This window comes from Theileria parva, chromosome 2 (assembly GCF_000165365.1).
Source record: "Theileria parva strain Muguga chromosome 2, complete sequence, whole genome shotgun sequence".
Classification (NCBI taxonomy): Eukaryota; Apicomplexa; class Aconoidasida; order Piroplasmida; family Theileriidae; genus Theileria; species Theileria parva.
In genome coordinates, this window is record NC_007345.1 from 310220 (window position 1) to 336210 (window position 25991).

Genomic DNA, 25991 nt, shown 5'->3' on the forward strand with positions numbered 1-25991 from the left:
TTTTAAAGATTATTTAAAATTTGAAAGTTATATTATTTATGCGTTTCCAATAATTATTTACCCACACGATGTTTTCATGACTTACTTATTATTGTTTTTTGTTTTAAATGTCTAACTCATAACATATTGAAAAAAATGAATAAATAAAAATGACTACGATAAATTCGCTGGAGATTCGGGGAATCCGATCATTCACACCTTATAGAACCGAATTCCTTGAGTTTGAAAAGCCTTTGACACTCATTGTTGGTAAAAATGGCTCTGGAAAAACAGTATGAAATTATAATTCATAAGTTTATCTTTAGACTCTGGTTGAATCCTTGAAGGCAGTTACGTCGGGAATATTACCACCAGGGCAGTCTAAAGGAAGAACTTTTCTGTTCAACAATAAACTGAACAAATCCTCAGAAGTTAAAGCCTCAATTAAAATCACATTCAATACACACACCAACGAGACTGTGAGATCACGTTTAATTATTGAATTTAGGTCTCAGCGTCAAGGTCATACTCAGTTACAACTGATAAAGTTGACCCTAAAAAACTAACTTTCAAGGTTAGTAATTTTTATCTAACTTGTTTAGGGAACTGAGAATGTACTCAATGTCATAGCTCAAGATGGGAAAGTAAGTTCAATTCCTTTAAAACTCTTTAGAAAAAGAGCTTGGCATTGAAGACTACAGATATGGATATGGCAGTCCCGTTACTGATGGGCATGTCAAAAGCATTGTTAGATAATGGTACGACTTTTAAATAATTGAATGTGTAGTCATATTCTGTCACCAAGATGAAAATAACTGGCCACTTGATGATCCAAGTAAAATCAAGTCAAGATTCGATGATTTGTTGGAGACGTCAAGGTAAACATAAGGCTTTACAATGTTTTAGATATACAAAGGCGTTACAATCGATCCAAAGAGCAAAGTGAGAAAAAAATTTAATACCCTTTTAGAAGAGAACAAGAAGATATGATTATACTAAAAAAGTCCAAATTAGACGCTTACAAGTCACAAATTCTACAAGTAACAAAATTTTTTCTATAATTTTTAGATAGCTGATCTCAAGAAGCAGTTGGAAACGAGTAGACAGGAAATATCCAAAACAAAGGCTGAAATAGAGTAGTCCACCAAATACTTATATTATTCTAGTTTGACGCAAAAACACTTGAGCCTTATGAATGAACGAATGTTGTCAAAGAAGAAAGAGTTTGAGGAATCTTCGTCTAAATTTAACGAATACTGTGATGCCGAATTGACATATCAGAGGTAAAAAATGATTTAACACAGTTTTCAGACTTAAAAAGGAATTTGACACAATGCATGAACAGTTATCTGAGATATATGAAGAGCCACTGGACCAGATTCGGGGATATTATACCGCATTGTCTAATGAACTTGAGGTATACAAAAGTAATAATATTAGTCGTAGATTTCTGAAGTTAAAGGTGCAAACTTGGCTAAGTCCGTCGAATTAATGTCAGTGAGCCTCAGTGAACAACATGAAAAATTAAGAAAAATCAATTCACACGTAGGATTTACACTGGTTTACAATGAGTAGGAGGGCAATTTGATAGTCTGGAGGGAAAAGTATTCATCAAATTCCAAGAGAATAACTGAAATTACAAGTGAAATTTCACAAGAATTTGCCATAAAACTGGAGGATTTAGATGAGGAGACTATCCAGTACGTTGATTCGGAAATATAGTTCAACAGGCTAAAAATCGACTCGTTATTTGTGCCAACAGTTGATGAAAATATTTTAAACGAGGAGACCCAAAATTTGGAAAATGAACTAAAGAAACTACAAGCATCACTTCTAAACACCACTGGTAATAATAACTTAATTGAAAAATTTTAGGCAAAATAGCTGCATTTAATGTTATGTTGAAAACAGTGACCACAGAGCTTAAGGAACATGAATCAGTAGCGTCCGAGGTTCACCATAATAAACACATTTGTTTACAGTTTGAAACAGTTAATCAACATAAAAATAACTTAAATAAAGACCTGGAAACTCTTGGTGAAGATATAAAAACACTAGAAAATCAATTAAACGGTAATTTAAATTAATTCACATACGGATTAGATTTGTATATGAAGAAGGAAGACATGTTATGTAAAGGGTTTAGAATGAAGAACATGATAATGATCAAAACTGATATCAACAAAGAGGAGATCACCTCAGCCATCAAGTTTCTAAACTACATACTAGCCAACGACTCGAAACACGTGGAGTCTTATAACAAGGTGCTCAACAGTTTGAATCTGGGTAAGCTAACCTTCTTTTAACGAATAATTTAGACGAAAACAAACTCATCCAAGCTGTTAAAAGGTGATCAATATTATTTCTAAACTTTTATTTATTATTTTAGGATATTTGATGAGTTGTTTATTAATGACGATAAGGTATTAAAGGACATCTACGACGCTGTTAACAGATTATACAAGTCATCAAGTAATCAAATACATAACAATATTGTTAAATATTAATGAATTTTAGAAATTAAGGCGTCGTGTGGAAAATGTGGAACTGTAAGACTTAATAGTAAAATAGTTTGATTAGGAGGTTGAGTTGTTGCTGACTGACATGTCATTTGAGCCATACAACGAGTTAATAAGAATATTAACAAATAACAGAATAAAAGAGTATATAAAATATTTTGAAAAGGTTTTAACCGATGACAAAGATCAAGGGTAAGGTCACAGTGTTGAAAATGTTTCAGAGATGACGGTTTCGAGATTAATGAGTATAACATGATATTACACGACATAACAACTTTGAAGCAGAATTTATTAAACAAAAAGTATCAAAATTATAAAATAATTAATTTTAGGACTGCCGTTGAAGTGAAGACCAAAGATTTACAGCAAACCTTGATTAGACTGGAGAAAATTTCCGAGGCCACCACTAAACTTGCCAAGTCAAGAGATGAGCAAGCGTTTATCATAGCCGAAAAAGATAAAATCACAACTGAAACCATTGAGTAATTTTTGCCAAGTTATTAATTCTCAGACTCCAAACGCATGTGGATAGTGTTAACAATAAACTGAGACAGAATAAATCAGATTTGAATACACTGCAAAACACACGAAACTTAAAGTATACCAAGTTTAAAAGGTAAATACACGTTGGAAAAAATATTTTAGTATGTTTGACGAGTTGCTCAGTCTGAATGAAATTAACAAGGAGATACAATTGAGAATTAACGAATGTCCAACAAACATCTCACAAAAAATCAAAACACTACACCAAATCATAGACCGACTCGTATAATTATAACTTACGTAATATTAATTAGAATGAAGGCCTCAAGGCCACTAAGGATAAACAAACTGCTCTACTAAATGAACTGAAGGAAAAAAGGAGATTATACGAACTCCTGGTGGAAAATATAACTTACAAGGAACATGAACAGACACTACTCGAAAGTCAATCACGTCTCGAACAACTAAAATCCGAACTCAGTACCTTATTATCCACTATTATTCACAATTACTCACAATTACTCACTATTATTCACTATTAGTTACAATTAATGAATGTTTAAGGTGGTAAGGACGTGAAGGAGATTAGGGCTGATTATGATAAAATAGTAGCCGAGTGTTCGGCACTATCGCATAAAATGTACCTTCACAAAAACTAAAATATATTCAGTGCGACTTTGAATGGAATGTTAATATCGAGAGAGGAGAACGCGGCAAAGTTCACGGAGACTTTAAACAGTGCCATATACACTAAGGCGCAGTCTCAGTACATGGAAACGTATATAGAATTAAAGTCGCACATAGTGGCGAAAACGGTAACCATTTTTAAACTAAGTTGATTCAGGACTTGGATAAATATTACAAATACCTCGAATCCTCACTACACAACTATCACCTAGACAAGGTAAACTATTCACAAAGTGTTGTAATTTTTAGATAAATCATATAAACTCGTCTTTAAAGAGGATTTGGAGGGAAGTTTACACCGGAACACACATCGACTATATCCAAAGTAATTAATTTTCCCAACACCAAATATTATACGTTTAACACTGTTAATTAGTACAATCGAAGGTGGATAAGGATGTTTTACCCACTGAAATATCATCACATTCCTACAGTTACAGGTTTGTCCACACTACCTACCATTTCCATTAGAGTTGTAATGGTGACACCCAGTGGAGTGGAACTGGATATGAAGGGACACTGCTCAGCTGGTGAACGAATTCTGTCATCATTGGTTGTGAGGATGGCACTCATCGAGTGTTTCAGCGCCCATTGCACAATCCTAGCACTAGATGAACCCACCACCAACTTAGACCGTGATAACATCCAAGTATCTATAGAGTTGATATAAAATTATTTTATAGTCATTTTATAGGCTAATTGTGCATTGTGAATGTTGTTTAGAGTCTGGAGAATTCACTGAGTAGGTTGGTGAACGAGTCGAGCATGAACTTCCAACTCATGATCATAACCCATGACGAAGCGTTTGCGAACAAAATGGCAACTCTGTGCTCCTGCGACAAGTACATCAAACTTGAAAAAAACGACACCTTCACAAAAATCCGAACCATAAGATTTTAACACTATTACACATATATTACACATATGTATATACAAGTATATTTATATGTATATACAAGTATAGTTATATGTGTCGTAGTAGATTACACTAACAATTTGTACATTAGAATATTGTTTGGAGTAATCTCAGGCGTCTTTGAGGGTTCTTACTGAGTTTGGTGATTTACAGTCAAATCTAGTGATTTTACGATTAGAAAACTTCTCAGGCTTAATTTTGGGTTTAAGGGATTCAGAAGAGGAAGGTTCTGAGGATTTATCAGTAGAAATGGACGACTTTGTGGCCAGTTTTTTGTTTATCATGTCTCTGATTTCAAGAACTTTGGCTATTTTCCCTTTAATGTCATCTGAGTAAGATTGAGATTCAGGCGATTTACGCTTTGAAATTGTGTGTTTAGAATACTCAATCCTGCAACACATAAATTAATATTAACAAACGTTAAAATGTGATGTCGAACTGAGACTCCACTTAAACTAACAGCAACACGAGCTTCATCAAGAGTAGTGAATTCTATTACTGAGGAGTTTGCGGATCCTCTGGGTGATTTGGTTAACACACAGTTGACAATTTTACCAACGTTGGCAAATAGTATTTGTATGTCAGATTCATCAAACTGAGGAAAATTAACTAAACTTAATATAAACTTACAATGGCTGGAAGGTTCGAAACTTGTACTGTTTTCTCCAATTTATCATCTAAAGTGCCAGGAGAATCTGATGTCATCTGAGTTACACAGTTTAGCTAAAATCTGATACTTTACAACCAGAGACTCCCAGAACCATGATAAAATAGTAGAAATAAATATCATAGTAAAATGATTTAAAATATTCAATTTACAGGATTGAATTCCCCATGGAAGGAGTAACAAGTAAAGTTAACGACATTAAATGACTAACAAGTCAACTTCAACGGTATAAATGAGAAATTTCAAGGGTATAAATGAGAAATTTCAAGGGTATAAATGAGAAATTTCAAGGGTATAAATGAGAAATTTCAAGGGTATAAATGAGAAATTTCAAGGGTATAAATGAATTAATTCAGGGGTAAGGTATTTAAGAATTGGGAAACTCCTTAAGGGCATGTTCATGTGTATACATTTTTGCCATTGATTTGTATCCTATGAGGTCTCCATATCTGACCAGATTCCCAGCATCACAGTTTAAAGGACTGTCAGGGTTAGGTGTAGAAAGTATGTAAATCACGCCTCTACAAAGATACTGGATCGTCCAAGCGGGACTCCAATTTGACTTCAAAATATCAATACACAGTTCTCCTACAATTAAATTAATTGTTAAATAATCAAATTAATTAAATTAATGTAAAATTGGGATACCGGTTTGAAAATTAATGTTTGGATGAAAGCATTTGGTGGCGAAATGAACGGTTGGAGGTTGTATGGGATAAGAATTCGGGCAATGAATTAAGAGTTTAAAAATCCCAGACTAAACGTGAATGACTGTGTTAAAAGTACCTCGAACGGAGTCCCTTCTGGTCCTCTGATATACGCAGTCCAGTTAAATATATTCGAGGCACTAGAAATATTAATGCAATTAACGAACTTACGAAACGTGTAGTTTAATGTTTGGGTCATCCATCTTGGACGCCTCTTTTAACTCTTTAATTAGTCTACCTCTGGCCAGAGACATATTATCTAACTTAGATTAATATATTAGCTTAAAAATTCCATAATTCGGATTAAACGGGTTTATTATTTAGAGACTCCCTGACGCATTCCAAATGGTCAACTAAATTCAAAAAATTTAAAAATACCAAGGAGTAAATGGATTAATAAATAAAATTTTAAAAAATTAAGTTTACGGTACCTAGATTTCTGAATTCTATTTCATTTTTACTGATTATTCTTTTTGCCGTATATTTTGAATCCTGCGCGTTTATGAGGATAATTAAATATATTTATTGGAATCTTGACTGTTTCACTATTTTAACATTTATTACATTTATTAACACTTTTATTCGCCTGGCTCTCCTGTAAACCTCGTCCTCCTTGTGTAAATCACTCAGCGCATTTTTAACCATATATAAAACTCATTAATCCATTATTAGAATATTTAATAGTAATTATTTATATATGTAGAAACTAGTTTTAGAGCCATTATATGTCTTCTTCTTAGAACTTCCGAGAACTTAATAATCGTACTATCTCTACATATTAATTTATTCATTAAATCATTACTTTATCATTTATTTCCAAATTTTTTTACTTAATTTTATGAAATTCGGATGTATTATTAATGTCAAGGTTATGGAATATATTCATTGTGGAATGTAGAGGAATTTTCTCACCTGAGAAATTCCTCTCCGTTACTTACTCAAATTAAGAAATTTAAGATAAAAAATATAATTTCAAGTGTAGAATAAATTAAATAACCAAATGTCAGAGCTTATGTGTAATGCTACGTAAATATATTAAATATACTAAGCGATTCAAAGACTAAGAATAAAGAATATTAATTATTTTAGTGGGATTAATTTAAGAATTTGTGGAATTTGGAAATAAAGTTTATATTTTTTATTTACTTGATTTTGTTACTGAATCCACATCACACTACATTCCTAATTTCTTCTAATTTCTAAAATCTGTATCATTTATTTGTAACTTTAATCTCTATCATGGGTAATAATTTAACAGTTTTTTGGATAAATCTTTGAAAATATTTTATTTCTAATGTACAATATTTTCTCAACGCCTCTAGAGATGATGAACATATTTTAAGAGGCTTTAAATGTAAACAGATCTGGAAATTAAGAATTAAAATGTTAATTAAATGTAAGACTAAAGGAACGCGGGTGAAGGGTGTTGTGTTTCATCCACGCCTTCACTTTCTGCTGGCCTCTATGCACTCTGGAGATATCCAGATGTGGGATTACTTAAACTCTACGTTAGTGGAAGTTTTCTCAGAACACGAGGGGCCGGTAAGAGGCATAGACTTCCACCAGGAACAGCCGCTTTTTGTCAGTGGCGGAGACGACACAACGGTGATCGTATGGGACTTTACACAGAGAAAGAAGTTATTCGTCCTCTCTGGGCATTTGGATTATGTCAGAACTGTGCAATTTCACACCAGTTACCCGTGGGTAATGTCTTCCTCAGATGACCAGACTATAAGGATCTGGAACTGGCAATCGAGAAGTTGTATAACAGTAATTTCCGGCCACAATCACTACGTAATGAGTTCACTGTTTCATCCTACGGAGAATTTAATTATCTCCTCAAGTCTAGACCACACGGCGAGGATTTGGGACATTACCTACCTAGTGGAGAAGAAATGCTCAATTAAGCCTCCAGTTCAGAGTCAGAGTAACTTTTACATGGGTGAGGCTGGCACCATGGGAAACACATTTGAAATTGAAGTCACAGGCGTTTCAGACGTTATTTGCCTTCACACTCTGGTAGGCCACTCGAGTGGCGTTAACTACGCCATTTTCTTCGGAACTAACCTGGCAATAACAGCGGGAGACGACTGCACAGTCAGAGTTTGGAGATATTCACAATATTCCTTTTATCAAACTAATATCCTACGAGACCACGAGGATAATGTCACATGTCTACTGCTGGTTAAGGATTATTTACTGAGCACTTCTGAGGACCACTCGATTAGAATTTGGGACCTCAACACCTACGCCCTAGTACACACTTATTTAATGGACGATGACAGATTTTGGACAATATCCAAGTCTAAGCATAATAATTATATCACTGCGGGGCATGACGCCGGGTTGATTGTGTTCAAGTTGTATAAGGAGCGGCCACTGATCGCCCTGGGACCAGCTAGGGAAAAATCAATCCTCTACTACGTCTGGAATAATAATTTATACGCCAGTAATTTGGAAAAGGAGTGTGAATCTTTTAATAAAGAGTTGTTACAATGTTCTGGCGCTAATGGAACCAATGTTAAAACTAAGGAGCCGGATATGAATTTGTTATACTACAAATGGCTTGAAAGTAATAGTAACAACAACTTGGTAAGTAACTACCACGACCATGAGAATAAGCTGGTGTTCCAGTGTCCAAGCGGTAATTACATAAGCCAGCGTACGCTGGTGGGAACAGTCTCGGAGGAGAGGAGAATAGTCCAGGCCTCAAAGTTATTCCTAAACAACTATTCCAAGGACAGGATCGTACTCTGTTTGCTGTATAAAATTAATAAAACCAGTTACATTGAACTGTTCTCATACCACAGAGGACAGCTGGAGTATTCATTTAAAAGACTCTGCAACTCAGCCGCTTTCATTAACTCTAACCAGATCCTCGTCGTTGATAAGACGCTCCTAATTTATAATATCAACGGCGATCTAATCTCCGAACTTAACATTTCAACCAATTTGTCCAATGCATCATCAAATTTGTCATCACATAGTCAAATGTCATCAAATTTACAACAGAATTTGTCAAATTCGTCAAATATGTCAAATGTGTCAAATGTGTCAAATGTGTCAAATGTATCAAATGTGTCACAGCAGTTGTCCCAGAACCAATCTCACTCCGTAACGTCTTTCCTGGACAAAGATTTGAATAATTTAAAGGTCTTTAGTGTGAGTCTGGATGTTTTATTATTTTTCTGTCCGAAGAATCAGTTGTTGTGTCTGTATAACGTGAGTTCCAGGAGCCAGATCAACGTGGTTAACGCGCCGTATGGCAAGTTATTTGACGTTATCGTTAACAGCTACGGCTTCATCTGCTGCCTGTTCAGCAACTTTGTAGTCATCTATGACCGCAAACTCAATCGCATCACTTACAAACAACAATTCAACAGAATCAAATCCGGAGTCTGGGACCACAACACAGCCGTCATCTACTCCACATACAATCAAGTACCAATTCACACTATCTCATCTGTCCATACAATTATTATATAGAATTATTATATAGAATTATTATATAGAATAATTATATAGAATAATTATATAGAACAATACAATACTATTGATAATTGTGTAGATACATTATTTGTTGATAAATGGCAGTTTTGGAGTGTTGTGTACGATGGCGTCGCCGACGTATTTGATTAAGGTGAGTGCGGTGTCTGAGGATAAGCGGGTTTTGTACCTGATTAACAGGCAGCACAGGTGTTTTAAACAAGTTTTAGACTCGCCAGATTACCTGCTAAAGTACTCACTGCTGGTTAATAACATGGAGAAGGCTAATTCGTTAGTTGATTCTGGCCAGCTGTTTGGCAGATTCACGTGCTCGTACTTGATCAATAATTGCAAGTACGGACTCGCCAGGAAGTTACTCAACGATGATAATTTGAACAAGTTCTACCTCTCCGTACAGTTTGGAGACCTTCAAAACGCACTCAACGACGCCAAAATTATCAACAACAAGGTAATTCCCACCAAACCCTTCACCCACACATTTATTTATTATATATACAAATTATATATACAATTTTATGTACAATTTTATATGTAAATGTTTAGGCGATATGGAATTACTTGGGCGATGTATCACTGGAGTTAGGCAACGTAACAATTGCGGAACTAGCATACCAAAAGTCAAAACAATACAACAAACTAACACTTCTATACCTCGTCATCGGTATCATCAAATAGATTTCTCAGTTTACATAATAAAATATAATTTTCAAATAGATTTCTTATTAAAATATTTTCAAATGGATTTTTAATTTACTTGAAATAATTTTGAATTGATATTTTAGGTGACTTGGGGAAGTTGAGAAAGATGTTAAACATTTGTAAAATACACAACGACAAATCGTTGATACTAGTTCACGGTAATGATAAAGTATAATAAATTTTATAGCACTTTATTTGGGCGACATGGAAGAGTTGAGTAACGTGCTGTGTGAAAATGGACATGAACAGCTGTCCAACATATGCAACGCCACATATCAAATCAATAACTGGAACCACGAACACTCAGAAAATACAAACGCCAAATACCTAGTACCACCAAAACCCATCAACAGGTATTTCACACATTTTTACACTATTTACACATTTTACACATTTTTACACTATTTACACATTTACACATTCTTACACATTTTACACATTTTACACATTTTTACACATTTTTACACATTTTTACACCTACACACTTAGTTACGTGGTTTACACATTTTACACATTTTTACACTATTTATAGATTTTACACATAATTACACACACATTTACACATTTTACACATAAATACACGAAAATTTAGGTTGGATGGTGAGATGTTGAATTGGGCTGTGAATTTCATCGAGTCTGATGAGTCGAAATTTGACATTAACGAAATTGTGGAGTTTACCAGGCAGGAGGCAAAGAAATCAGACTCAGCACACCCGGGAACTAATCTACTCGAACAACAAATGGCAGACCTACTCGTAACACCAAGAACCGATCATAAACCCCATCACGGAGCTGATCACGCAGTTGTATACACCAAACCACTACACACACAGGATCCACTGTACACTACTGATCCACTATACACACAGGATCGGTTATACACACAGGACCAACTATACACTACAGATCCTGTGTATACTAAGGAACGTGAGTATACGAGACAAGTGGTTAGAGCAGATGAGACAGATTTGTTTAATGAGATTTTGGAGGGTACGCAGGACTTATCACCGGTTTTAAAGGGCGCTGTGAATCACTTGGATCAATCAGATGATATTTGGGACTCTGTGCGAGATGAGGTCCCAAATGAGCAACGGCTATTCATGTTCCTGAGCCAGAAAAATTATACCTCAGCACTTAACTTTTTGAATCACATGTACGGAGAAGTGAACGCACACCTGCTAAAGTCCACACTACAAAGCTCCGACTTCACTCAATTCCAGTCAATTCAACAAATTAATCATCAACCACTACTCAACCAGAAAATGACAACCGCTCTAACACATTTCCAAAGTAATCACACTCTAGTCAACTTAGTTCCATAGTTATTTCCGTAGTTACCATAGTTACCATAGCTATTTCCATAGTTACTATAGTTACCATAGCTATTTCCATAGTTACTATAGTTATTACTATAATTTCTATAATACAACGGGATATAAATTTGTTAGACGCTGAATTTGGGCGTTGTTGTGACTGTTTGAGTGATTTGTTGCGTGAGTTATTTTTGTACAAATCACTTAGTTTGAATGTTTCTGGGATTATGGAGCGCTGTTACTGGTACGCTTTGGCGGTAAGGCTTGAGCTGGAGCGCGATTCCGTGTGTCAAGCTGACCCTAGGCGAGGTTTACAGCTGGCGGCGTACCTGACCTGCTGTAAACTTAACCCGAGTCACCAGTACTTAGTGCTCAGGAAAACCGTAGGACTCATGTGGAAGGCAAAAAATTACCAGACTGCGGCCTTACTGGTGGATAGAATTTTAAAATTGGACACGGCAGAGTTCGAATTCGACCAGGCGGAAATGGACAAGGCCAAGAAGATCCACACACTCTGCCTCCAAAAGGGCACGAATTTGTACGATTTAGACTTTTGCACAGAGGATTTCAGTAACCTCCAAATCTGCACAGTCACACTCGAGAAAATTCACATGGAACCCACCGTCACATGCCTCTTCTGCGGAGCTTACGCACTCAGGAAATACCTCAACCAGTTCTGCAAACTATGCCAAATCCTCAAACTCCTCTAATACCCTCTAATAACACTACTTTACACAACTTTATACACGTAATTTAAGCTAATTTATGCTCAATTTATAGGCGTAATTTACAGTAATTTATCAACTTTATACCCAGATTATATAACTTTATAAGGGTAATTTACAGTAATTTGTACTCAATTTATAGGCGTAATTTACAGTAATCTACAGTAATTTAAGCTAATTTATCAACTTTATAAGGGTAATTTAAGGTAATTAATACGTGAAAAGTGAATTTACATGTAATAGATTAAATCTATTGGTTTTAAGGTGTAGGTTTGGGTCAGTGGTAATGCCTGAATGGCCTGAGCCTGGGCGTCTTCGGTGACACGTAAGGCTTCAGCTAAAACATCATTAAAGCGTGAAAGTTACATTCTCATTCATGACCTCAGGGACATGCAAATTCGGGACCAACATCTTATTTATCAAGAAAAATCCTACACACCCACACATCCACACATTAATCAAATGAATAATTAGATGAATTAATGAATAATTAGATGAATTAATGAATAATTAGATGAATAAATGAATAATTAAATAATTAATTAGTTGGATGAACAGTTGGATGAGGGGATTACCTTTTTTGGTGTGTCGTCCGAGACCGACGGCGCCGAAGCCTTTCTTAAAGCCGATAGGGGCAAATTTGGCAAGGAGAGGGCCACGGCCCTTACTCGAACCATACCTCGCCCATACACAAACAGACAAAAACATAATCCATCAACTTCAATCCCTCAATAGAATTTTCTCAAACGATTATTAATCAATTATATTAATCAAATTATAATATAAATTATAATAGAATTGTTGGAAGAATTGTTGGAAGAATTGTTGGTTGATTTTTAGTGATTTGATAAGAAGCTGAGGACTTCTCTGGAGTAAATGAGTAACATTAGAAGATTCTTCAGTCGAAGGCACACGAGATACATTCCGAAAATTTTACCAAAAATAAATTAATCAAATTATAAATTAGAAATTGTAAATTAGAAACTGGAAATTATAAATTATAAATTGGAAATTGGAAATTATAAATTATAAATTAGAAACTGGAAATTAGAAATTAGAAATTGGAAATTGGAAATTGGAAATTGGAAATTGGAAATTTTAAACTGAGGTTTAAATGTGAGATATAAATATGTCAGATGTGTTTGGAAGTTGGGTAATTTGAAGTGCCTGAAATCCTCCTCCAGCATAAATAAATAACTTTAATATAAATTCAAGAGTATAAATGAGGATAAACGTGTTTTATATTTAATATTTCCTGAAATGAGGTTTAGACAGGCTGGAGTTGATGTGATTTTTGAGGTCACATTGTTACTACGTTAGGGAGCGGCTGGAGTTTGTAATTTCCTTACACATCAGTTTCCTATAATGCAGAGCGTATTTTTACACATTCCAGGCCTTTATAGACAAACACAAACGGCATGCAGGAGTGATGTGCATGCGAGCAATATCACGATGTGTAAGACTTACACATCCCAGAAGTTATATCTTCTATTTCTAGTACATGTACTCTAGTCTAGTTAATTAATAATCTTAAACTGTTCTCGTAAACCAGGTCAATTTTCAGCTTAAAAATTGACATTCGTAGCATACTACTCTAGACAATTTGTAGAAATATTTCCATACACTTATCTGGTACTAGGAAACGAATTAGTACCTCTCTCAGCTCCCGGTAATAGCTTAAATCGACGTAGTCTGCACCCAAGGTGCATACGGAATTTCTGGCAAGTTTAGGTTTCAGCCAAACATTTCTTTAATGTGTAAATTAGTCTCACTCACATTTGCTCCAAATCGTCCAACTATAAGTTTTTAATTTTTTATCCTTAAGCCAACGGTTTCAAGGAAAAAATCATCGCCAAACTGTTTTAAAAAACATAAGAGCCTGGTAGAAACACCCTTCCAGACGCTCTCAGCCTTAAATTACTCGTATTAAACACTCAAAGGTTTAAAAAACACCGCAGACCAAATCCCCGTAAAATATTAAACTTTCAACCGAATCTACAAGCCAACTCAGTCTCAAACGTAGAAACCAACCGAAATAATCAAAACAACTCAATTTAAAATTTAATGATTTATTTTAAAGTTTAATGATTTATTTTAAAATTTAATGATTTATTTTGAGAAAGTATGAGAATAAGTATGAGAATAGGTATGAGAATAAGTATGAGAATAGGTTGAGGAAATTATAATGTGTTAGGGAAGTTGAAGAAAAGACTTCCTAGAGCCTCTGTATGGATGTGTAAAGATATTAATCTCGAGTACTAAATTTGATATTAAAAATTCGAATGAAAATTTAAAGTGAGGATGAATTCCGACATGTCCCCCACCGACGTGGTAAGAGAAGGTAAATCGGACCCCAAGGAGGATTACTTCGTGTCTGGCTCAGATAAGCCTTCTGAAGGCTTTAAGGAATCTGGCACAGTATACCACAGAGCGTCAGATTCCACACTCCAAAGCCTATCCTCACTAGAAACTCAAGCCACTCTTCAATATAACTCAAGCCTAACACACTCAAAGTCTATAGATTACCCCTACGATCTTGATAAAAAAACACTCTACAGTCCCTTGTATTCACAGAACCCCTTTGAAAATGAACATTACCTCAGCTCTGCAGATTCAAATCTCACACACTCTGCAGATCCCAATCTCATTCAACAGTCTTCTATAGACTCTAAACTTGTTCAACAGTCTTCTGTAGATCCTAAACTTGTTCATTCTGCAGATTCTAAGCTTGTTCATTCTGCAGATTCTAAGCTTGTTCAACAGTCTTCTGTAGACTCCCAAAGTTCACAAAATCTTACTTCCCAAAGTATTAACACACAAAATCTCAACTCACAGAACCTCAGTACACAAAGTATTAACACACAAAATGTTACTACAAATGTTAGTGGACAAAATGTTAGTGTACAGAATGTGAATTTCGTGAGTCAGGGTGAGGACGAGAAATTCCAGCGTGATCTTCAGGATGCTGGTGTAAAAGACTCAGTTTCAAATTATCTTAATCCGGTGTACTGTCCGGAGGGACTAGTCCAGCCTCAGAACAAGGTAGTTGCGGTGAACCCTGTGATCTTGGTAGACAAGGTGGAGCGTTCACTAATAGTCCAGTGGTACGAAAACTCGGTAAAAAGAGAACAGCGAATCTCGTATAAAAAGTACGGCAACGCTAAGGCTCAGCAGAGAGCTGAGGGGTTAATAAGTAAGCTCTTGGCCGGGTCAACATTTGACCAGCTTTACCCGGAAAAAGGCCCGCCGATCCTGACAATATTTGAGAATGTAGGCAAGTCCATGGTCTCACTCACGAGGGACAGGATAATCCGTGAGTGGAGAGTGGACTGGCTGAATAGCAACGGCTCAAAAATGAGAGCCAGATGGTCCTGTAAGAAAGTCGGCAACGAGGAAGCTCGGAAAAGAGCAGAAACCTTTGCGTACAGCTTAATACAGGGGACTTTTAACCCACGACTTCTCCACAAAGCTACGGGGACGAGATTGTCTAAAAATGACATGAAATACAACGCAGTAGTGTCGGGACTCGACTCCCAAATGGACTCCAAAGCCATCAGTCAACTCAGCGAATCAAATTGGCAAAACTCAGAATCCACGACAAAGAGAAGAACCAAAAAAAGATCCGTCAAAAGCTCCGAACAAAAGAAAGGCAGAGCCAGGAAAAGAAATCTCAACACCTTTACAGATCCCAACTCCTCAAACTCATTGAACTCAGCCAACCTAAACTCTAATCCCTCCTCCAACTTACAATCTAATCTCTCCTCTAATCTCCCCAATCTTTCCAATAATCTCCAATCTGGACTACAGTCTGGACTACAGTCTGGACTACAATCGGGATTGTCAAACGCTTTTAATGGGAATGGTGGTGAGATGTCTCAGTATATGAAATCTCATTATCCGTACATGGGTATGGTCCAGGATCCTGGATTTTCGGGTTATTATCCTATGTACCAGGAGGAGGAGTCTGGTAAGCAGTTAGACCCAAACAGTGCCTACGCAACCTCAATGTTACAGCAGAACTGGATGGACTGGAACACTAACATGCAGAAGGTAATGCCCTACGGCCAGGAGTGGGATTACACGGCCAACTCTGGGATGGTGGATTACACGGCCAATTCTGGGATGGTGGATTACACGGCCAACTCTGGTATGGTAGATTACCCGTTTTACCAGCAGCCAAGTTCCGGCGTAGCATCCAGCAGTATGACGTGGGACCCGTTAAACTACACAAACCTGAACATGTACATACATCAAAACGAGTTACAAACTGGGAGAGAATTTGACGAACAAGCGGAGTCAAGGCTAGGGAATCAATATTTCAGCTACTACCCAGGCGACCAGCCCTACGGATTCCAAGAGAACATTCTCAACCAAGAACAAATCATGGGATGCTACTACAACTATCCAAACACCATCAGAATCGAACCAAACCAGTGGACAGAAAATAAGGAGTTTACTGATTATAACAAGGAGTTCACAGAGTACAATAAGGAGTTCACAGATTACAATAAGGAGTTCACAGAGTATAACAAGGAGTTCACAGAGTATAACAAGGAGTACAATGAATATAAGGATGAGGTGAAGTGTGAGGAGGTTGAGAAGGGTATGTCTCAGGTGACGACATTGGCGAATTACAAGAGCATAACGGGTACGAGTATTTGTAGTGAGTTGCCTCCTCAGAACTTGTCAGTTTCGACTCGGATGTACACGACAGACCACTACGGCTACGTGAACTCAGATTTAGGCGATGTTAAGCAGGAGGACTCGACCCTAAACTACTTCTCAAATGATCTCGAGGACCCGCTCCAGCCACAACCCATGACACAGACACTTAAGAAATCAGACTCCACAACGTACCAAAAGGATAAATTCCCAGAATCTTACGATAGCGTCACTTACCGAGATGCCGAAGATCCCGTCAAATACTATAACATGTGACATTTTCACTTGTAAAGTGTAAAATATGAAGAATTGTGTAAAGTGTAAAATAGTGTAAAATAGTGTAAAAAAGTGTAAAATAGTGTGAATTGAAGAACTGTGTAAAATATGAAGAACTGTGTAAAATATGAAGAACTGTGTAAAATATTGTAACACTACGCTTGAGTTTTTTAATTTAGTTTTAACTTTTTCTGTACATTATTAAATTTTTTGCACATTATTAAATGTTTTTTACATTATTAACTTTTTCTGTACATTATTAAGTGTTTTTTGCACATTATTAAGTGATTTTTCCACATTATTAAATGATTTGCACATTATTAAATTTTTTGTATAATATTTATTAAATGATTTGTATAATATTTTAGTAATTTAGCCTAGGGAGTATTCCGATGACTAGAATTTACCAATTGGAATCTTATGTTAATAAATTTACCTCATTACACATTTGGCGCTTTTGTGAATATCTCCGCCTGGAAAGGAAATTCATAAGATTTCCGAGGATATTTGAGAGGCAAAACCCCTCAATTGTGTCAAAAGACGCGGTAAACTTACATGACCAGAACACGGGATTCACAAACTTCCTCAAATCCCTCGATTCACTCGTAACTTCCAGAGAATTAACTTTAAATTCATTTAATTCCCTTATAAATAAGTTTGAACCGTCGATAGCTGATGATAGTGAGCATCTATCCCGGGTTCTAGAGTCTTACAGTACTGAGACTCTGTTACTAATGCTGGATTCTGTAACTTTTAACCAGTCCCACGTGAGTAGGAATTTTAACGTGTTTTTAGACAACCTCGCCAAAGTCCTCTCGAAACGCTTTTTTACCCTTGAAAATGATCAATTCGTCGAGAATTTAAGTTATACTTTCAACATAGTAAGGAGAATTAACCAGAAATCTGAACCCGTTCAATCTCTAATCAACGCTGTGAACAAGTGTTTAAGAGTAAAAGTTGATTATTTAATTGAGAAGGGAATTTTTACAGAGTCGTTTAGGCTCTGTTGTTACACACTTGATCCTAAATCTGTCTACACAATTGTACACTCAATTCTACACAAGTTACACCTGTTTACACCTGAAGATTTCGCAAATTTACCAAAGTTTTTACTTGATTTTAAGATTCGAGACGGGGTTATTCTGACGAACATTCTTCAGCACTCTGTTATCTCACCAATTAACACGTTTAACTCCGATTTGTTTGAGAAATTTGTTAAAAATATCTCAATATTTGACCAATTTCATGATACCAAGGAGATTAGTTTCAGGCCATCCGTAACTTATCTACAAATGCTAAGGGATAAACTTGATTCTTATGATAGGAGGGAATTATTTTTTATCTTATCCAGCGTTCCTGGGATTAATTTTGATAAACTTGCGAGAAAACGGTGTAAGGAATTGGTTAGTCAAATTCTTGAAAGAATTGGAGTATACAAAGGTAATAAATTTAACACTATAGCACACTTGGATAATGAGGAACTTGTTAGCCTAATTAAGTACCTAAATAAAGCCAATTTTGCACATCAATCAGGTGATAACTTTATCAAGTCACTACTCAATCCACAAAGTGATGCAGAATTGACACTAGCAGACTCCACACAGAGTGAACAGAGTGAACAGAATGAACATGAACAGTTGATTGGAAATGAATTTGGTAAGGAATTGTCTGAGCGGTTCGTTAAGGAGATTTCACAAGCTTCAAAATCCCCCGACTTTTGTGAGACCTTTAAAAATTTTAAAGCCGTAGAGTCTTTATTATTTCTGTTGGACAGGTTAATGATTTCAGGCGTTGATAAGTTTTATACAGACAGTTTACTAGTGTCATTTAAGAGCATTTTGTCAATGTTGTCCAGTTGTGTGGAGTCAAATATTTTACCCTTTTTCACTAATATTTCCAGGTTAAACATGGAATTACTAACTGAAATATCGAGGGAAATGTATAAAATTGGTAATCCTAGGGACCTGAGAGTGTTTGAAAAGGGTTTAAGATTTAAGCTGTTACACCTTAAAAGGAACCCAGACCCCTTGGAATATTCCAATACTATCACTGAGCTAGGCGAATTTTACGCCTTAAAAGGTGAAGTTAGTAGCGAAAACTTTAAGCTAATTCTCAAAGTTTTGGACTTAATTCAAAGATTCTCAAGTTTAGCACAAGAGTTTAAAGAGTTTAAAGAGTTTAAAGATTTTAAGGAAGAGTTTAAAGAGTCTAAGAAAGAGTTTAAAAAAGAGATTAGGGAAGAGTTTGGTCAGTACGGGGCTGATTTCGAAGCTTCTTTTGATAAATTCTTGAGTTTGGCGCGTGAGTTTGTGGAAAAAGATCCCACGTTAATTAACTTTACAACTTGGAAACTACTGTCTAAAATCGCTGGAAACTCAAAATTTAAGCCTAAAATCGATCAACTAACTCGTCTCAGTGTTACAGAACTGAAGCTGCCACAGCTGTTTGGACTCTTCATGTACAATCTTAAAACTGCAAAATTGAGTTGTGAAGATTCGAATTTGAACATAAATTCTCCAGATTTAAACCCACTTGAATCGGTGAAGGATCAAATTTCTGAGAAATTGGAACGTCTGGTTCAAATTCTACAGGAAAAGTTTACGCAACGGGTTTGTGTAACTGATGGTGAGATTAGGAAAATTAACCCTTGGATGAGTGAAAAAGGCGTAAAATTACTCTTCAAAATGCCTACCGAACCCTTAGACATGTTCCTATACGAAAAATGCCCAGAAATTAATCAAATATTCAATCTTAATACACAAGGGTTAGCAGATTCAACACACGTGTCATCACATGTTTCATCACTCTATGACTTAAAAATGTCCTTACTAGTCATGAGTAAACAGTTGATTCAGGAGGAACTAACACTTAATCAGAGTGAATATGATAACATAAGGCAAATGGTGGTAGAATTGGGAACAAGGGTAAGGAGAGCGATTTTGGAGGTTGAGATGTGCAGGCCAATTTCGAGGAACATTTTTTTACCAAAAACTCACACTAAACAATTGATAAAATTAAGTTTAAATCGTTTCTGGCGTAAAAATGGAAATTCGGAAAAATTCTCAAAAAATTCATCTCATCCTTCCTAACCCACCAACAATTTTATCCAACACAAATCTTTTTACCCAAAAATAAATATTTTTACCCAAAATTAAATGTTATAAATGTAAAATTAAATGTTATAAATGTAAAATTTTGTTATTTTGTATGTAAAGTTAAATGTTTTATATGTAAAAATTTGTTGTTTTATACCTAAAATTTTGTTGTTTTATATGTAAAAACTTGTTGTTTTATATGTAAAATTAAATGTTTTGTATGTAAAATTAAATGTATTAAATTTCTGGTATATTGCCATAAAAAATTTATCTGCGATGGTTCACATTCTCACCAAAAATAAAAGATCCTGGCATCTTTTTATCCACAAATCTTCCATCAAAAATAATTAATTAAAATATTCAATAAAAATGTTTACTTGATGGAAAAAATGATAAATTAATTGAAAAATTGACAGATGGGAATTCCTTCGTTTTTTCGGTGGTTAGCGGAGCGCTATCCTTTAATTTGTGAATCGCAGGACATCTCAACTGCCGATAAAGCCGACGCCTTCACACTCCTAAACACCTCAAACCACTCCAAACACAAACATCTCAACCCAAAATTTGATAATTCCAATGATAAATTTGGTAATTCCAATGATAAATTTGGTAATTCCAATGATAAATTTGCTAATTCCGCTGATAAATTTGCTAATTCCGCTGATAAATTCGACAATTTGGAGGAAAAATTCGACAATTTTGGAGTGGATTTGGCACCGGACGGTTTTGACAATTTGTATTTGGATGTGAATGGGATAGTGCACAACTGTTCGCACAGTGTCGTGGATTTATGTCAGAACATAACGTGCGAGGACGACATCTTCGTGTCGATTTTTCAGTGCATAATAAAAATCGTCAACATCGTCCGGCCACGGAAGCTCTTATACCTCGCCGTCGACGGCGTTGCACCCAGAGCCAAAATCATACAACAAAGAGAACGACGCTTCAGAGCCGCTCTCGAATCCACACAACAACTCATCATCTCCCAATCCCTCAAATCCACTAATACACATCTTGAACCAAGTTTACACAATTTACAGTGTGAACCAGATGAGAGTGTACAGTGTGAACCCGATGAGAGTGTACGGGATAAGGAAGAGTTCAAATTTGACCCTATCCAGATAACGCCGGGAACGGCGTTTATGGAGCGATTGACGGTGCGGTTACAGTTTTTTGCGTTAAAGATGATTAACGAGAATGAGCAGTGGCGGAACCTGAAGATCGTCGTCAGCGGCTCAGACGTTCCCGGCGAAGGAGAACATAAAATCATGGAATACATCCGAAACAACAAAGCACACAGACACTCACAATTTCATCACCCTAGAACTCAGTTAGACAATAGAAATAATACAACTCAGTTAGACAGTGTGAGTGGTGAGAGAAATTGTGTATCGCATTGTGTGTATGGGTTGGATGCGGACTTGATAGTGTTATCGTTGGCGACGCATGAGCCTTACATATGTTTGTTGAGGGAGCAGGTGGTCTTCGGTCACATGAAAAACTCCTCTAAACTCCGTATGATGGTAAATATGAACAGTTACATATTATTACACGTGGGGATTCTGAGGGAGTATTTAGTCACTGACCTCGTAGAAGACCCGAGACTACGCTCGGATCCCTCGGTTATTGACAGAGTTGTGGACGATTTCGTATTTCTGACAATGTTCGTAGGGAATGATTTCCTACCACACCTGCTCATGGCGTCCATACCAGACGGTGGTTTCAACCACACTCTACAAATTTACCGCGAATATCTCTCCGAATCTCTACGTAAACACAATTTACACAGTAAACACAATTTACACAATTCACACAGTGAGAAGAGAGATGTATGGTTGACATCGGGTTGTGGTGAGGTGAATTATGACAATTTGGTGTTGTTTATGACGCGGTGGGCGAGGTACGAGAACAGAACATTACAAAATAACCTAACCGCAGAACTAGACAAAACCACTTTTAACCCTCAGAATAATACTTCCAAGGTGGTAAATTTTAACAGTAACAGGGTGTCAAATTTTAACAGTAACAGGGTGTCAAATCACTCTGATTCAGCAAAGTCCAAGTGTTCGATCACGGTGATTGACGTGAGAAACAGTAGGATAGAGACGGATTTATCGGATTTTAGTAGTAAGTACCCGGGTGAGCCGAGGACTCTGGCGGAGTACAGGAACCGCTACTACCTGGCTAAGCTGGGCATCTCCAACCAACTCGTCAAGTGCCAACGCTCTACTAACTCTACTAACTCTGTAAATTCCGTAATCTCTCTTAACAGTGTAATCTCTCTTAACAGTGTAAACTCTCTTAACAGTGTAAACACTGTAAACACAGTGGAAGATGTGGTAAGGGAATATTTACACGGGATTCAGTGGATTCTGTACTATTACTACCGGGGAGTGCCCTCCTGGAACTGGTTCCTACCCTGCAAATACCCACCATTCGTCAACGACATCCTCACTTTCCTCAAAACACATTCCAACACTTTGACTAATTCTAACACTTTAACCAATTCTGACACTTTTACACAATTCTCCAACACTTTAACCAATTCTAACACTTTTACACACAATTCTACATTACCAAACTGTAACACTTCCTCAACTAACACTAATTTAACAAATTCTAACACTAAATTGCCAAATTCTACACTATCAAAAGGTGTAACAATGTCTGAGGTGTTGAGAATTACGTTTGTGAGGGGAAGGCCGATAACGCCGTATGAGCAGTTAATGCTTGTGTTACCGCCGCAGTCTGCGCATTTCCTGCCAAGTGTCTTCAGTAAGTTAATCACGGACCAGGACTCACCCCTGCACCAGTATTATCCGCTACACTTTGACGTGGACATGGATAACACTAACGTGCCCTGGGGCGGCATCACACTCATACCACACGTTCCATACCCACTTCTACTACAACACATGAATCACGCTCTAGACCCAGACCATCCAAACACAACCAATCACATTGGCAATGCTATTGATAGTATGGATGTGGACAAATCTGTTGGTGACAACACGGTTGGATTAAAGAGTTTGAACAAAATGAGTGAGGAGTTGAATTATTTGTGTAGTCGGATGTTAACGGAGGAGGAGAAGGACAGGAATAAGTTTGGTTTGGCTAGGATTTACTCCTACGACTCCAAAGTGTCCAAGCATTTGGAGTCGCCTTTTAAAATCTTTGCTGATATTAAGGAGTGCAAAGTCCTGTGTAATCCTTTTTTCAACCCCTCACTCAAGTCAAATCCCTCACTCAAGTCAAAGCCCTCACTCAAGTCAAAGCCCTCACTCAAGTCAAAGCCCTCACTCAAGTCAAAGCCCTCACTCAAGTCAAAGCATTTTCCAAATTCTTTACTATTAAATCACTCCGTTACGCAAATTCGGCACAATTTCCTATTCCCAAGTTTGAATATCTTACCGCACAGAGCCCTGTCAAAGCGCGGCGTGGACGTCTTTAACACAAAGTCCAGACACCCCAGTGTCTATCTTAACATTTTCCAAAATCTTAATCTCACAAACTTCACAAAGTGTATCACAAATGTTACAAAGTGTGGCACAAACTTGACAAAGTGTGGCACAAATGTTACAAAGTGTGGCACAAATGTTACAAAGTGTGGCACAAATGTTACAAAGTGTGGCACCTATGTTGCCGTGGGATATCCTTATAAACACTTGGGGAAGCTAAAGTCAATACACACGCCATACCTAACGTACAGTGACGGGAAATTAACCACCAGTAAACCCTCAGAACTCAAGGAAATCATTGGAAAGATCGATGCCACCTTGGACAAATTGGGACTAATCGTCGGATACAAAACGGGCACAGTAAACTCCAACCCGAGAATTTTAGATCAGAATAACCAAATCCTCCAAAACTTGCTCAGGAGATTACAGAATAGTTTGAGATTACAGAATAGTTTGAGATTACAGGGTGTTACGTCACAGGGTGTGGCATCACAAGATGATGTGCGATCACCCCCGTTGAGTGTGGTGAATGCGGCAAGAGTCTTGGGTTTGGACCACTTGTGTGAGAATGTGGTGGTAACTTACACGGTGCTGGATAAGAATTTACAGGAGACTAGGGTTACCAGGGAGGCATTACTTCCGATGGTTACGTTTCTGGATCATACAGCAGCAGTTTCCAAACACGTGACACCGTACGACGATGTAAACAAAGTGCTAAAGAAGGAAATGTTACACTTACAGCAGGAACTGAGAACACAAGAGTTACTATATGGAAAATATGATAAACCGAAGATTAAAGTGGTTTGCATGATGCAGGGGTCAATGTACGGCCGGGTAGGAGTCCTGGAGTCTGTAGGGAAAACTTTCGACTCTGTCACTGCAGTTTTTACACTACCAAATGTAAAGTTAACCATCGGGGACACTTCGTTGTTGGATTTTAAGAACTTTATCAATTTGAACCAGAAGTTGTCTGCCCAGACCACGTGGTACTCTTTTGAAAATGCGTGCCAAATGACGAATTTGGAACCACAAGTCGCCCGCCTAATGTTCCAGAAATGTCTAGTCGGCGAGTTTAAATCTGATGTTAGCATGTTTAAAACTGATGTTGGTATGAATTTGGTGTATTTTGATACGGATTTGCAGGTGCCTTTTTGCCTTCCAGGGTACACACAACTGCTTCAAGGGTACACACAACTTCTTCCAGGGTACACACAACTCCCTCCAGGGCACACACAACTTCTTCCAGGGTACACACAACTCCCTCCAGGGTACACACAACTCCCTCCAGGGCACACACAGTTGAGTACAGGATACGATACTGAACTAGATCCCACGGAAATGGTACAATACTCTGCCGAATGTATACAGTTGATTCAACTGTATAAGGAAAAGTTTCCTGAGTTATTTGACTTTTTGGAAAACACTGAGCTGACGGAGAAGAAATCCTTAGACCTCGCAGAGTTGTATCCCAATTTAACCCCTAACCAATCCTCATATATGCTAAAGCAGATTATGAAATTTTGTGACTCGCAGCCGTTTAGACGTCTGAAACTCACGCAAGGCAATTACAAATGCATGACGAGGAGTCAAATTCAATTACTAATTGAACATCAAAATGAGTATACAAAAAATTTGGAACCCCCAAACGCGGTTAAATTGGTACGAGTCAGTCATTTGAAGAATTTGCACGTTCCAGCCTACACCACCACACTCGTCAATTTCGACCCCTCACTCATATTTTTGGGCCAGTCCGTAGTTTACATTAACCATAACGAACAAGTGCCCCTCGGAACCAAAGGCACAATCGTCGGCATATACCCCAATCAAACTCCACAAGATACACAAATTACACAACACACACAAGATTTACAAGATTCACAGATTATACAAGATACACGAGATACACAAGATACGCATGGTGAATTGGATAATTTTGATGAGTTGTTGTTGGAGTTGGTGTTGGATCATGAGATATTATCTGCGACTGATTTGTTTGGCAGGTGCGCTAAAATGCGAGGCATATTTGTAAGACCCACAGACGTGCTCTGCCTCTACAATAACACACAAAATGTAAACGAATACTCCTCACTCCTCTCACAACTCGATCGCAACAACTCACAGTTCATATCATACGCTTAAACTCTTACAATTTATCATACATTTTACACACTTTTTATACTATTTTACACACTTTTACACATTTACACACATTTACACATTACACATTACTATTGTATACATTTTACACACTTTTTATACTATTTTACACACTTTTACACACTTTTACACACTTTTACA

At 36.9% G+C, this 25991-nt stretch overlaps 8 protein-coding genes across 8 annotated transcripts; 5 read left to right on the forward strand and 3 right to left on the reverse strand.

The window, feature by feature from the left end:
* Window positions 1–149: 149 nt before the first annotated feature.
* Window positions 150–4576, forward strand: RAD50 (AAA domain protein; the record flags this gene model as incomplete). Its single annotated transcript, XM_061305319.1, has 33 exons — window positions 150–272; window positions 306–458; window positions 488–553; window positions 582–623; window positions 653–737; window positions 767–857; window positions 886–921; window positions 950–1019; window positions 1048–1115; window positions 1146–1262; window positions 1291–1396; window positions 1426–1524; window positions 1555–1679; window positions 1710–1825; window positions 1855–1931; window positions 1962–2052; window positions 2083–2265; window positions 2298–2328; window positions 2369–2451; window positions 2497–2528; window positions 2560–2690; window positions 2720–2800; window positions 2831–2980; window positions 3010–3114; window positions 3144–3264; window positions 3296–3461; window positions 3546–3621; window positions 3652–3796; window positions 3826–3885; window positions 3918–3993; window positions 4045–4108; window positions 4140–4328; window positions 4363–4576. The coding sequence occupies 33 exons, from the start codon at window positions 150–152 to the stop codon at window positions 4412–4414; spliced, it is 3210 nt and encodes a 1069-aa protein (XP_061161290.1). The 3' UTR covers window positions 4415–4576.
* Window positions 4577–4632: 56 nt separating this feature from the next.
* TpMuguga_02g00160 (RNA recognition motif family protein) lies at window positions 4633–5524 on the reverse strand. Its single transcript, XM_061305320.1, has 3 exons — window positions 5215–5524; window positions 5004–5179; window positions 4633–4974 (listed from the first exon to the last, which is right to left on the reverse strand). Exons 1-3 carry the CDS (start codon window positions 5287–5289, stop codon window positions 4695–4697), a joined length of 531 nt encoding a protein of 176 aa, XP_061161291.1. The 5' UTR covers window positions 5290–5524; the 3' UTR covers window positions 4633–4694.
* A 49-nt stretch (window positions 5525–5573) lies between these two features.
* PEX4 (Protein PEROXIN-4) lies at window positions 5574–7085 on the reverse strand. Its single transcript, XM_759632.2, has 7 exons — window positions 6761–7085; window positions 6523–6729; window positions 6390–6450; window positions 6130–6311; window positions 6038–6098; window positions 5900–6008; window positions 5574–5839 (listed from the first exon to the last, which is right to left on the reverse strand). Exons 4-7 carry the CDS (start codon window positions 6210–6212, stop codon window positions 5619–5621), a joined length of 474 nt encoding a protein of 157 aa, XP_764725.1. The 5' UTR covers window positions 6213–6311; window positions 6390–6450; window positions 6523–6729; window positions 6761–7085; the 3' UTR covers window positions 5574–5618.
* An 86-nt stretch (window positions 7086–7171) lies between these two features.
* Window positions 7172–12663, forward strand: COPA (coatomer subunit alpha). Its single transcript, XM_759633.2, has 8 exons — window positions 7172–9399; window positions 9527–9913; window positions 10009–10126; window positions 10248–10322; window positions 10352–10517; window positions 10757–11454; window positions 11613–12225; window positions 12258–12663. Exons 1-7 carry the CDS (start codon window positions 7342–7344, stop codon window positions 12185–12187), a joined length of 4077 nt encoding a protein of 1358 aa, XP_764726.1. The 5' UTR covers window positions 7172–7341; the 3' UTR covers window positions 12188–12225; window positions 12258–12663.
* Window positions 12428–13282, reverse strand: TpMuguga_02g02255 (Mitochondrial ribosomal protein L27 family protein). The gene is made up of 3 exons (XM_061305546.1): window positions 12778–13282; window positions 12569–12633; window positions 12428–12539 (listed from the first exon to the last, which is right to left on the reverse strand). Exons 1-3 carry the CDS (start codon window positions 12908–12910, stop codon window positions 12480–12482), a joined length of 258 nt encoding a protein of 85 aa, XP_061162099.1. The 5' UTR covers window positions 12911–13282; the 3' UTR covers window positions 12428–12479.
* Window positions 13283–14503: 1221 nt separating this feature from the next.
* TpMuguga_02g00163 (AP2 domain protein) lies at window positions 14504–17207 on the forward strand (the record flags this gene model as incomplete). The annotated part of the gene is made up of 1 exon (XM_759634.2): window positions 14504–17207. The coding sequence occupies one exon, from the start codon at window positions 14504–14506 to the stop codon at window positions 17138–17140; it is 2637 nt and encodes an 878-aa protein (XP_764727.1). The 3' UTR covers window positions 17141–17207.
* A 288-nt stretch (window positions 17208–17495) lies between these two features.
* Window positions 17496–20282, forward strand: TpMuguga_02g00164 (uncharacterized protein). The gene has a single exon (XM_759635.2). It carries the CDS (start codon window positions 17533–17535, stop codon window positions 20227–20229), a length of 2697 nt encoding a protein of 898 aa, XP_764728.1. The 5' UTR covers window positions 17496–17532; the 3' UTR covers window positions 20230–20282.
* A 167-nt stretch (window positions 20283–20449) lies between these two features.
* Window positions 20450–25846, forward strand: exo2 (XRN 5'-3' exonuclease N-terminus family protein). Its single transcript, XM_759636.2, has one exon. It carries the CDS (start codon window positions 20652–20654, stop codon window positions 25830–25832), a length of 5181 nt encoding a protein of 1726 aa, XP_764729.1. The 5' UTR covers window positions 20450–20651; the 3' UTR covers window positions 25833–25846.
* The last annotated feature ends 145 nt before the right edge of the window (window positions 25847–25991 follow it).